Raw genomic sequence first — 13,241 nt, 5'->3', positions numbered from 1 at the left:
CCTCTCTTTCATTTACTTTCTGGTTTTTATTTTTAAGTTCGGAGAATCTATTACATGATTTTAATTTCAATTTAGAAATAGGTTAACTGTGTACATTAGAAATGGTTTTCCCTGTTTTACAGGATGACCTGACACCACTGTTACTTGCTCTACGTGAAAGAAGAGGGCAAATGGTGGAGGTTTTAGTGAAGAAAGAAGCAAATATACATCGGTTGATAAGATGAAAAGGTACCGTTGTTCTTTTTCTTTTAAAAACCTTTAGTGCTGTTCTAGGATCGTAATATCAAGATTAAATGAATAAGAGGATTCATTTGTGATCAACACATCATCACTTAGGTAGAAAGTCAATTATTCTGACTGGGAATCAGGAACAATATATAGCAGGAATGTATAGCAGGATTCATATTCCTTTATAATATTGACTGATGTCATATGCAACCTGTTTGGTTAATCTTGTAATAGCTGAGGGAGTTGAAATTAGTTTTATTGGTTTTATGAAATATGGATTCTGCTTTTTAGTTTACCTCATGACAGTATCGAGTTTCTTAATTCTTTTAAAAGAATTCTTTAACCTCTACTTTATATGTATGTATTTTTATAAGATGCATAGTAAACCTAAAAGACTTGATTTTATCTTTTGGATAACTCTTGGCTTTAAATTACTTTGTTTAAAGAATGCTGATGTTATTAGGTTTCAAAAGAGTCAGATATAGCGACTAAATAACAACAGCCACAAAAAGGTGATTATGACTCACAGTCACCAGATCCTGTGGACTCATCAGGATTTATCCTTTCTCATTTTAGTACATTTTGATATTTTCATTTTTAATGCAGGTAGAAGGAAGAAAGATAGCTTTGATTGGATAAAGGCTTTAACAAAGACAAGTTAGAGGTGGACAATACAGATGAAAATGATGGGCTTTAGATTCAAACTAGGTTCAATTCCTAGTTTTCCTACCAATTAGGGTTATTTATCATTAGCAAATAAGTTTCCTAATATGAAAGGCAAATAGTAATGCATCTTTCAAAGGTGCCTGTGTGTAAGAAAGATTTTATATATATTATTTCATTTTCAGTGCCTAGCACATGCTTGTCCACATCATTAACTGCCACCATGATTATTTATATTCCCATTATTATCAATATTTTTGAATTAATCCTGCAAGTAGCCTTTCCTAGTCAACCTCTAGCTGACTTTGAAGCTGAATATATCAGACTAAGGAGGAAATGGGGAATTCATCCCTTAAATAGTCACCTGCCTCAGATAAGTGACCTCAGCATGGTTTCTTGTCCATCGAGGACTTTATTATTATTTTTAAAAAACATTTATTTATTTGGCTGCATGGGGTCCTAGTTGTGGGAACTCTTAGTTGCAGCCTATGGGATCCATTTCCATGACCAGGGATGGAACCTGGGCCCTCTGCATTGGGAGCCTGGAGTCTTACCCCCTAGCCCACCAGGGAAGTCCCCATCAGGGACTTATGAAATAGGAAGTGCTGCTGCCTGGCATCCCAGTGGGACAGGAGGCTTCTTTTCTGTCCCTTCATTTTAGCCTTGGAGGTAATTTACAAAGATGAACACTTGAGCCTGTAAATGGTCAGTCCTTCATGAAAGGGCAAGGCGTTCACTTGGTAAAGCATATCAAATTAACTGTTTAAGTAAGTTAACTCAACTTCCTAAGGCTGAAGTCATCTCTCTATTGTTTTAGAACAGCCCTCATGCTTGCTGTCAAGTATGAATCAGCAAATGTTGTCAGACTTCTTCTGCAGCAAGGTGTTGACATCTTTTCTCAAGATGTTTTTGGATGGACTGCGGAAGAATATGCTGTTATTAGTGGTTTTGATATGTAAGTGTTCACATTAAAATACCAGTTCTCACTAAACTGCAGCCAAAAATAATTTTAACTGTTACTTGCTACGTGACCAGTGAGAGTTCCAGTTTGGTGCAGGCAGTTTGGAGAAAGGTGGTGAGATGTTCCCCCTCAAGAGCTGAAAGCAAGCAAAGGCCAATTAGTGATTCTTGGCTGTGGGCTTGGGGTGCTTTATCTCAGGACATGTAGACCTTGATCCTTAGAAAGGTTGACATTAGCCATTTCATTCCAAGTGTGACCTCTCAGTATGGGGTATGAACACTGTCACACTTGTGATATTTCTAACTAGTTCCTTGGGTTTTGAAATATTTAGTTCAGCAGCAAATCCTGTGTTTTCCCTTGAGGACTTGCCTCTCTATACACTTCCGCTTGAATTTTCCAAGAACCCAGCGGATTCCCTAAGATCAATGAGACAGTCCTCTTCCACACGTCATTTGGAGGGGAAAAAATAGTTCCTTCTCACCATTCTGTTGCTTGCATTGATTCTACTGCCGCAGCACTGCTGCTACAGCTGGTCTTGACAGGGTCTGCTTGGCAGCTGGATCTGGAATCTGGATGTGGCTCTATAAAGACCTTTAATAAAATCATTTTAAAAGGAAAAAAAAAACTCATCCTGCAGTGGGCTCATGATTGACCTTTGCTCCGGAACTTTAAGGTGATGCACACGTAGACTTCAGAGTGAGAGCTCCTTTGTGGTCGTACATACGCTTGTTGCTCAGTCACTGTTGCAAAGCACCAGCACCCAGTTCGGGCAGCTGGGCTGCCTAGCTTGCCCCCTCAGTCAGAGACCTTATGTGGAGCCCATGTGTAGGCCTAGATCTTCACGATGAGGTGCCCTTGAGGCTCTTATTTATCTTTTCTGCTAGCAGATGTCGGGGGGGGGACCATTTTAGGCTGTCAGAGAGGGTCAAGTGCTCCTGCAGGGATTGAGCAGACTTCCCTTTCTCCTTTATATCTAGACTTGAACCTCAAGGTGGCTTTCTGTTCTGTGGGGGCACCTTTTCTTAGGTCACAGGTTCCCTGTCATCCTTCCCAGAGTAGTGGGTGCCAGCTTGCCTGAGATTCCCTAATTATGCTTGGACCCTCATGGGATCTGTTTCCTGTAATAATGAAAATCTTCCAGTGGATTCCTATCTGCCTCTCCCTTAAATGTTTTCAGAATCTGCCCCATAAGGAACCCATTTCAGCAGAAATCCCTAAATCTCAAGTAAGATAGTTGGAATTGAGAGAGGTAAGCCCTGTCTAGAGCTTGCCAGTGTCCACTGTAAGAGTAGGGATGTGTCTTCAAGTGAACTGGAGAGGGACATGGAGATTAAGCATCATTGTCAGAAAGATCTGCTGGTTCAGAGTCTGAGCAGGTAGAGAAGGAAGAGTAGTGGTCCAGGCCAGGTCTTGATTGTGATTAGCTTTCGTGTGATTAGCTGCAATGATGGGGGATCATTGTGTTCTCTAATGTAGTGAATGCATATGTTATAAATAAATTTAGGTACACATTATTTAAGAGCTGAGATTCTCTATATTACAAACCACAGAGAACAGCTGATCACCAGAATTAATAATAGTTTCATGCAACACGTGAATGTTAAACGTATGAAAAAGCACACATCGGGTTTTACTTGGAAAGTAGTTCCAGCAATAAAGTTCAAGAACAAATTATTTCATTCTTTGACTGTCTCGGCAAGCATTTGCTGGGTATATTATCTCATTAAATCCTCTTAATCCTCTTGTGAAATCAGGCAGTAAGATCCCAGTTGTGTAGAGGAAGACTGTGAACTGAAGAGAAGCAAATCCTGCAGGAACAAAGTGCAGTTGGTTATAGAGCTAGGATTTGCAAGCTCGAGAGAGTTTTCATATGCCAAGCTAAATCTAGTTAGTTATTGGAGCTGTACTGCCCTGAGCTCAAGACTACTTCATCTTCCTTTTCTTTCTTTCTGCAAGGAGATCCAACCAGTCCATCCTAAAGGAAATCAGTCCTGAATATTCTTGCAAGGACTGATGTGGAAGCTGAAGCTCCAATACTTTGGCCATCTTATGTGAAGAACCGACTCATTGGAAAATACCGATTCTGGGAAAGTTTGAAGGCGGGAGGAGACGGGGACAACAGAGGATGAGATGGTTGAATGGCATCACCAACTCAATGGTGATGCATTTGTAAAAACATTTTTTACATTACATGCATTTGTAAAACCTTCAGGAGTTGGTGATGGAAACGAAAGCCTGGCATACTTCAGACCATGGGATCGCAAAGAGTCACACACAACTGAGCAACTGAACTGAACTGATGTTGATATTTTCATAAAATTTGAAAAACAGTGTAGATGCATGAAAATATATGAATAAAATTATATGAAACAGAGGCTTTGCTCATAGTATATCCTTAAGACTACTGATATATTACTGATCTATTGTATATAAATTCTAAATATATGTGTTTCTCCACATACCTTATTATACTTATTTTTTTTCTGTAAAGTTTGTTCTTGACTAGGAATGTCTCACTTTTTCCTTTCTTCTTCCTCCTCTACTTTAAAATTTTTTTTTTTTAATATTTACTGTTAACCTAATTTTTCCTTGCAGAACACATTTCTTCAGGGTCTGTTCTTTCAGTCCATCTCTCTCTGCCTCTATTGTGAACATGTTTGCTTATGGCTTTCTGTTTAGAGTGTTTGTGGCTTTCTTCATGGTGCTTGCCCTACTGCTTTACCCTTGTTTTTTTTCCCTGTTTCTTAGAAGGAGCTGAATTTTTTCCCTGTTTCATTGGCCTCTAGCTGTTTGACAAACAGAATAGAAGTAGCTTATCCTGTTTGCAGTTCTAGCCCATCTAAATAAGGTTCTGCTAAAACCTAAACTTTCATATTTCCCTTCCCAAGTGGTAATCCATGTATATATTAATCATAGAAGCAAATTTAAAAATATAGCAATTAATTTAAATGTCTTAGTTTTTCAGTAGTGCTCTAAACTACCGGGGATAAATTATTACTCTAGAACATTTTGGTAGAGAAAGTAATGTAGTGGGTGTCCTAGTATTTGTATTGCAGTCAATTAGGGGTAAGGAGAGGAGCATCTGGGGCTTCTGATGTCATCTGTCATAATCCTTTCCCCATGAGCAGGTCAATCAGTGGCAGAAATGGGATTTGAATCCACCTCTGAATGACTCCAGAGCCTGTGCTCTTTGTGTTAGATCATAGAGGAATGGGGGATGTTATAATTCTTTTTTTCAGGTTGATACTTGTTATATTCTTCAAGCTCTTATTTTCTTTTCCAGCATGTCCTGAAACCAAAGTTAACAAAGCTAATGAAGGCTTCTCAGCAATCCAAGAGAAACAGGAAGTTATTTGAAGACTGGCCTCCTGGTATTATTCCTTGATTTGAAATGACACATGTTCTCATGTACTCTCTCCTGTTTTCACTGTAGTAGACGCAAAATGTGGCATTTTTAGACCAGAGAGTACAGCTTTCTCTGAGGACAATAATTCTGATAGTAACGTTGAAGATGTGGTTGAAACATTTCCCAAACCATCACCCTGGTGTGAGGGCATCTGTCATCCTGCCTTCCCATCGCCTGAGCCTGTTCCAAAACTTCTCATGTCTGTAGCAGGCCTCGGTCGTACAAAGGGATGTCGTTCTATTTGTAACTCTTCTTTCCCTGTACTTTTTCACATACCATCCCCCTGATCCTTATGATGACAAAAAGGATCCCACCACAGAAATAGAAGCCCTCAAAGTCATGATACGAAATGGTGTGATAACAAGAGCCATACATGTGCATGATTCAGATTTATAAAGATTGGCATACTAAGTATGCCCTTATTAAAAGAATTACAGAGTGCTCAGGAAAAACAACTAGATGAATAGGAAGATGGGGAGGAGGATGAAGGGGAAGAATTCCTTTAAGAAGGACAAGATGAATATAAGATGGAATGAGGGTGAAGATGAGGCAGATTATTATACAAACGCAACAGAAATAGTGGGGGTCAGTCAGACCAGGAACTCTATATGATAAATATGCGAGAAATTATTCCAGTTTCCACTTAAGAGAGAGTGAGGTCATGAAAAAACAATGCTCATACACTTTTGAATGACATATAGCTGATTTTTATGAAAAACTGAAAGAAAATGTGTTCCTTATTTTTTTGGTGATTGTTTTCGATGATGGTGGTGGTTCTTGTTTTTTCCTTCAGTTGACATGTAGTCAGTTTAACACATTGTGTAAGTTTCAGGTGTACAGCAACGTGATTTGTTTATACTTGTGTATGTATATATGTTTTTTGAATATAGTTCCCTCTGGATGTTCATTTAAATTTGAAGTGATTTCTCATTTTAAAGAAATTCTCACTTTGAAATTAATGAAGTGATGTCTTCTATTTAACCTAGTAAAACTTTCATTTAGAAACAATTCAAAATGAGCCCTGTTTCAGGCCTTCGGAGATATATTATGAATTAAGAATTTTTGGCCCTTCTGTTTCTTGTGGTTTCTAACTTCAGTTCGGTTCAGTTGCTCAGTCGTGTCCGACGCTAGACACTTAATGTACTTACCTAATTTATCTTACTGTTTGCTATAACCTTGGTGGGTGTTTTAAATCTTTCTGAAAATAAAGAGGAAACAAGCATTTTATCCTTTTTACTAAAATTATAATTTATAATTTTATAAATGAAATTCTTAATCTCTCTTCATTGAGAAAATTTTCAGCTGCAACAATCTAAAAGAAGAAATGTAGAACTATATTTTTTCCTCTGGAGAGATTCTGATTTCTTTTTTCCAAATGTCAGCAAATAATGGGTAATTACATACATTAAATGAATGAAATCATGATTTATGCTTTTTTCTTATATAGACTACTTGTTATTATAAAATCATAAGGAAAAAAATTACCACCAGAGTTTATAAAATTTCTGTGGAAGATATTTTTTATTTTAAAAATGTCTCTAGCAACATGTACATTCCATGTTATTTTCAAGAAACTTTATTAATTTCAGTATTTATAGGTGTTAAATTACCATGTCAATTCTCTGTTATACATGTGAAACTAACATGTAAATTCTTCCATATTGAAAAGTTAGTCATTGTGGTTACTTGATTTTTTTCATTTGTTTTTTCTTTCCCGATGTGAATATTGAGTCCTGCTTGATCATCATAAATGTATTTGAAAACTTTTAAACTTTCAACTTGGATAATCATAGTTTTACTCCTTTCTTTTATATCGAGATCATTCCTTTAATCTTTACCTGCCATTCCAGAAGACAGATAAGAAGTTAGAGTCGTTAGTGTGCTGTTTACTGGGAAAGAAGCAGTAAACCATGTGAATGTTCAAATAGGGTTGTAGAAAATTCATTTATTCTTACATGAAGGATAATTGCTTTCTGGAATTTTGTTGTATTCTGTCAGACATCAACAAGAATCAGCCATAGGTACACCCATGTCCCCTCCCTCCCAAACCCCCCTCCAATCTCCCTCTCCATCCCACCCTTCTAGATTGTTGCAGAGCCCCTCTTTGAGTTCCCTGAGTGATAGAGCAAATTCCCATTGGTTACCTATTTTACATATGGAATTGTAAGTTTCCATGTTACTCTTTGCATCCATCTCACTCTGTCCCCTCTTCCCCTTCCCCCATGTCTCTAAGTCATTCTCTCTGTTTCTCCATTGCTGCCCCGCAAATAAATTCATCAATACCATCTTTCTAGATTCCATACATGTGCATTAGTATATGATATTTATATTTCTCTTTCTGACTGACTTCACTATGTTTTATGAACCTAGGCTCTAGGTTCATCCACCTCGATAGAACTGACTCAAATGCATTCCTTTTTACAGCTGAGTAATGTTCCTTTGTCTATATGTACCACCACATCTTCATCCATTCATCTGTCAATGGCCATCTAGGTTGCTTCCATGTTCTAGCTATCATAAACAGCGCTGCAATGAACATCGGGGTGCATGTGTCTTTTTCCATTTTGGTTTCCTCAGGGTATACTCCTGGGAGTGGGATTGGTGGGGCATATGGTGGTTTTATTCCTAACTTCTTAAGGAATCTGCATACCATCTTCCATAGTGGTTGTATCAATTTACCTTGCCACCAGCAGTGCAAGAGGGTTCCCTTTCCCCTACACCCTCTCCAGCATTCATTGTTTGTAGACTTTCTGATGATGGCCATTCTGACTGGTGTGAGGTAGTATCTTGTTGTGGCTGAGTGGTAAAGAATCTGCCTACAGTGGGAGACCTGGGTTTGATCCCGGAGTTGGGAAGGAGGGCTTGGCAACCTACTCCAGTATTCTTGCCTGGAGAATTGAATGGAAAAGGGAGCCTGGCAGGCTTCAGTCCATAGGGTCACACAGAGTCAGACATGACTGGAGCGACTAAGCAGCAGCAGCAGCAGCAGACTTTTGGATGGTGGCCATTCTGACTGGTGTGAGATGGTATCTCATTGTAGTTTTGATTTTCATTTCTATTGTGGTTTTTTACCACATCGATGTTGATAAGATAGTGCTTGAAGCTTGAATGTATTACTACATTTGGATTGTCAGGTTGATGTGCAAGGAACATTTCAAAAGAAGCAAAAACATGGGAAATAGTAATAAATATGTGGGCCTTTAATAACAGCAGTTAGCTTTAGTGATGTTTTAGTAAGTGCAAACCATTTTGCATAGCTTAAGTAGCACGTGCAGAGTACCTTTATGGCCGCCATACTTGAAGTACCATAAAGTAACGGTGCCCTGTTTGAAGGTGGCAGCTATGGAAGGAGATAAGAAGGACCTGGTCTCTTAGATGTGGCAGCCACTGCTTGATGATGCAGCACCTTGTTTGAATTCAGCATCCTGGTTCTGTCACATAACAACTGTGGGATCTTGGCAAAACCTGTCTTAACCAGGTTAAATGTAGGTTATTTCTTCAAAAGGGATTAGGGACTCTTCATGCAACTCATTGTTATCATTCATTCTAGCAGAGTGTCTCTGAGATCCTTCCATAGAAGTATGTGGATCATTTACCTGGAACTGCCGGTCAAAGAGGAAAAAAGACATTAAATGGACAAATAGAAGGTAAGAACTGTGTTTTACAGAAAAATCATTTGACAGAACGTTGATTGAAAATGGGAATGCTGATACATTCTAAGAGGCAAAGAAAATCACTTGTCAGATGGGTAGTGAGAAAAAAGATGAGAAGAGGAGGGCAATTATGCATCTTATCATGTGTCTACCACAGATTACATTGAGAATCCAGTTTAAGGAGCTAAATTATTAGTTCTTAGACTTACTTCACGGTCCAATGTTTAAGACTTTGTCCGGTTAGGACACTCCAAAGCAGGCAGTGCAGTTTTGATCCCTGCTCAGGGAATTAAGATTCCATGTGACACATGACCAAAAACAAATGATTAGTTCTTTTTCAAAATGCTCTACAACCTAAGGAAGGTCAAGATATAAGAGGCAAGAGGGAATGAAGGATGAGAGAGACAGAGGGTACAGGGAGGAAATGAAGAAAAGGAAGCACAGGTCTGTGGGGGAAGGGGGCAATAAATAATGAAGGTCTTTAGATAAAGGGAGAGTATTTGACATGGATGATGCATTTGAAGTGAGCTTCCGGCACCAAAACTTGTCAGAGAAGAACAGCAAAGTTCTCACCTCTTCCTGTTTACTCGTTATTAGGAAGACGTTCAGAACTGTGGTCCCTGGGTGTGCAGAGCTGTGTGTCATCCTCTGTCAGGAAGCGTGGACATAGGTGCTCAGCTGTAATGTGTGCAAATTGGTGTCATATGAAATGTTGCTGCTTTCCAGCATGGTGCCACATGGGACTAAAGAGAACTGGAAAGAAGGAGAGAGCAGGGGGCGTGATGGGGAGACCAAGGAACCACAGCCTCAGAGAGAGTCCACTGGAAGGTTTCCAACTTCTAATGCCATTTCAGTTTGGGGGGACGTGTTCGCGTGAGGAAGCAGAGGCTGAGATTTCAGGAGAATGAATTAAGTTGAAGTCATGTAGAAGCAGACTCCGTGTAGACCAGAGTTTCTCAAATTTTAATTAGTCTCTTGGGGACCATGTGTGAAGTGCACATGCTGAGCAGGAGGTCTGAGGTTCTGTGTTCCTAACAAGCTCTCTGAGTAGCAAGGGTGTAGCTTTGCATATAGAGAAATCTGGAAGAAGAGCATTGGATAGTGCAGGACAGAACAGGATCAAGGAAAAGCAGTATTTTGTGTTTCTGAGCATGTTTATAGCCAGAGGGAAGCAAAGAGTTGAAGTAGCAGTTATAGGTGTAAGATACCATTGCTAAGCAAAGAGGGAGAAAAAAATGGTAGGTGTCAGGGAACATTTAACTTTAGGACTCCTGTATGTTGTTTTCTGTTTCTCATGAACCCTCTGTTCCTTATCAGTTCCTGGTATACAGGAACGAGTGGAGCCACACGCTGTTCCTAGGACTGAGGTCATGGGATGGAATGCATACGTGGATTTCCTTCAGTACCTTCTACCCTACAGTAACACTGTTTAGTCACGACCCTCTTACTCAAGATACGGATTGTCTTCTGGCCTTGTGACGATTGTTATTCTTTGTTATTCCCTTGGTAACGGTTGTTCTATGTCTGGTTTTTGTTCTTTCCTTAACTTTATTTTTTTGCCTAAACCTTCCTTCTATAACAATATATAAACTCACACAAACATGAATAATTCACCCTTGTTCCACTAGAGACTTGGGTCCCCTGTGTCCTTCTTTCTCTCTCTGGCTAGGTCTTTGGAGTATGGAGTCCTGCCGAGCTCACTTTCCTGCCCAGGCTTTCAAGACCTCCTTGAGAAGGATGCCCTGTGTCTTAGTGAGCGGTACTAGCCCTATTCTAGGGCTTTATTGGTTTTCCATTAACCCAGGGAATATTAGTCTCTCTCTTTTGCTTTCTTTTCGTTGACTCCGGTCCACCAGGCCCCAGTCTGTAAAGAAGACCACAGGTAGGGATGATCCATAGAAAGGATGTCAAGGGGGAAGATTTAAGTCCACAGATCTAGAGATTACCATTTAGAGAGGAGAGAATCTAGTGAAAGGACAAAGGGAGGAAAGGAAGGCCATAGGGAGGGGAGTTTGGAGTTGATGAGGACACTTGAGAGAACTCCTTCTAGATGACTTCAGTGTATTTACCCTGAAAAGAGATAAGATCATTATTGCTCCAGAGAATCCTGGAGCTGGGAGGGGGTGCTAGAAGTGGGGGAAACTGCAGCCCCTCTGAGTAACTCTTAGGCATCAAAGATATATGTTGTACTGGTATTTGTTATTCAAATCAGATTAATTTGTAAAAGGAGGCATTGACTTTTTTTAATAAAGATAGCTGATTCTTTGAAAGTTGTTTCATAGAAATCCTCTGAAGCATTAGCAAGATATACCAAACCAAACTAAATTTTGAAGCCAAACAGATTAATAAGATTCATTCCCTAAATGTAGAAATACTTTTAATAAATACTACACTGATTTTGAAACATGCAAGATTTTTAATTTCTAATAATTCTTTGGCAATTAAATATATTATTCCTTTTTGATAACTGTATTTCAATATTGAGAATTTATTATACATTATTTCCTAGATGTGTCTTATATACCTTCTTGCATGAGTGGATTGAGAAACTTTAAGATGGCTAGACCAGAGGAGCCAAGACAAGTAGGCGTTCCAGTAGCCCACACGGATATGGAAAAATAATGAATATTTTTATGAGCCATTTTTCTACAAGTGTATATCCAGGCTAATCAGTTCAGTACTCTGTCTTTGATGAGAAATGAATTATACATTCTGGTGAACTGTCATCCCAGCTGTGCACTTCTTAAATGACTGGACAGATTGAAGAACATGATAAATACTTATCGTATAATGGTGGAAATGATAACTGCTGTGTTACATTCAAGATGTGCTGTTGCATTTTACCATCAGCTTTCACGTTTATGTTCTAGGGTTCATGACTTGCTCCTCTGATTCAGATCCACTTTCTCCTCATCAGTCATCACGTTCACATTGGTCTATGTGCACTTTAATGTTTTATAAAGCCATTGAAAACGTAATGTTACTTTTGAAATCTTAACTGCACGTTTTGGTGAGCCTGTATTCCTGTTTTTTCTTCACTATCTTTAGTGGGTTCCTATGTCTGTCTTACCAGTGTCCTAAGATCCCCTAATAACAAGACACTAAAACAATGTATTCCATGCCAAGGCTGAGCTCAAGGATTCTGCCCGGTACTAACTCTGCATGAATGTATAGCTGGCTTTCATATTTACATGTAATTAACTCTGTGTCCCTTTTCCCTCTTAGAGTCTCCTGGGAAATATCCTAATGTGAAGGTAAAAACGTTTATGATTTTATCTTGAATTCTGAACTGTGGATTGTCTCCTATGTACATTATTTAGTAATCAACTTGTTTCCAAACCCCATTCAGCCAGCAGTCAGAATGAAAGATTCTGTTCCTAATAAAACAGTCAGAATGAAAGATTTCCAAACATCCAGTTCAGGTAAATTTTGCAGTACACAGTTAACTCTGGAAAGAGGACACTGAAATATTTGAAATGCTCAGTCTTCATACTTCCAACATTTTCTTTGCAAATTTAATTGAGGAATTGGACACACATAAGGCAAATGTTCGGAGACGGCAATGGCACCCCACTCCAGTACTCTTGCTTGGAAAATCCCATGGATGGAGGAGCCTGGTAGGCTGAAGTCCATGTGGTCGCTAAGAGTTGGACACGACTGAGCGACTTCAGTTTCACTTTTCACTTTCATGCATTGGAGAAGGAAATGGCAATCCACTCCACTGTTCTTGCCTGGAGAATCCCAGGGATGGGGGAGCCTGGTGGGCTGCCATCTATGGGCTCGCATAGAGTCGGACAATGACTGAAGAGACTTAGCTGCAAGGCAGATGTTATTGTTGATACCTGTGTTTTGAAACAAGTTATTTATAAACATAATAACAAGAAAATTTTAAATTGTAAGCTTTAACTCAAGATGTTTCTGTATATGCTTTGACACTCTGAAGTTCTCAGTTTGGAATCTCTATACTTCTCAGGAAATCTCAGAGATTAAATTCTGGACTCTAAGTTTTTTCCAATGTCCAATACTTGTTTGAACTCTGAACTTTCCCTAGAGTAAGACTTTACTTGCGGATATGTCAGTTGTATTTCAGCTTATAATTATTTCATTATAGTGTTGTTACACAGATGAATGTGGGCCACTCAGATGTTTTGATGTGCAGACTGTGTGTGTGTGTGTGTGTGAGTTTGTAGTGTCTGATTATTAGAAGTAGGGGAAGTAACCATACTTTAATGACTATTTGATAGACATAATCTTTTGAAACAGTGATTCTGAAAGTTGTTGGCTTTAGGATCCTTTTATACTTCTAAAAATTATTGAGAATTCCAAGGAA

At 39.0% G+C, this 13,241-nt stretch overlaps 2 protein-coding genes across 11 annotated transcripts in view; both read left to right on the top strand.

The window, feature by feature from the left end:
- LOC113903640 (ankyrin repeat domain-containing protein 26-like) overlaps nt 1-7,183 on the top strand; it is a 45,865-nt gene extending 38,682 nt beyond the window's left edge. For 4 of the 10 annotated variants that reach the window (XR_003514217.1, XR_003514220.1, XR_003514219.1 and 1 more), the window contains 3 exons: nt 123-228; nt 1,709-1,846; nt 3,809-6,485. Coding sequence is in view for 2 of the 10 variants with exons in the window: in XM_027560123.1 (XP_027415924.1) it covers nt 123-224 (102 nt within the window). In the remaining 8 variants the exon portion in view is untranslated. Of the gene's footprint in view, nt 1-122; nt 229-1,708; nt 1,847-3,808 lie in introns of those variants that run through there. The other 6 variants (XR_003514216.1, XR_003514218.1, XR_003514214.1 and 3 more) reach the window with 5 other exon arrangements.
- LOC113903637 (ankyrin repeat domain-containing protein 26-like) overlaps nt 1-13,241 on the top strand; it is a 221,593-nt gene that overhangs the window by 151,542 nt on the left and 56,810 nt on the right. The gene's annotated exons all lie outside the window — the stretch shown is intronic.

Source organism: Bos indicus x Bos taurus, chromosome 13, assembly GCF_003369695.1.
Source record: "Bos indicus x Bos taurus breed Angus x Brahman F1 hybrid chromosome 13, Bos_hybrid_MaternalHap_v2.0, whole genome shotgun sequence".
In the NCBI taxonomy this organism is placed as follows: domain Eukaryota; kingdom Metazoa; phylum Chordata; class Mammalia; order Artiodactyla; family Bovidae; genus Bos; species Bos indicus x Bos taurus.
Note: the sequence above shows the minus strand (reverse complement) of the source record. Positions and strands in the feature narration are given on the sequence as shown.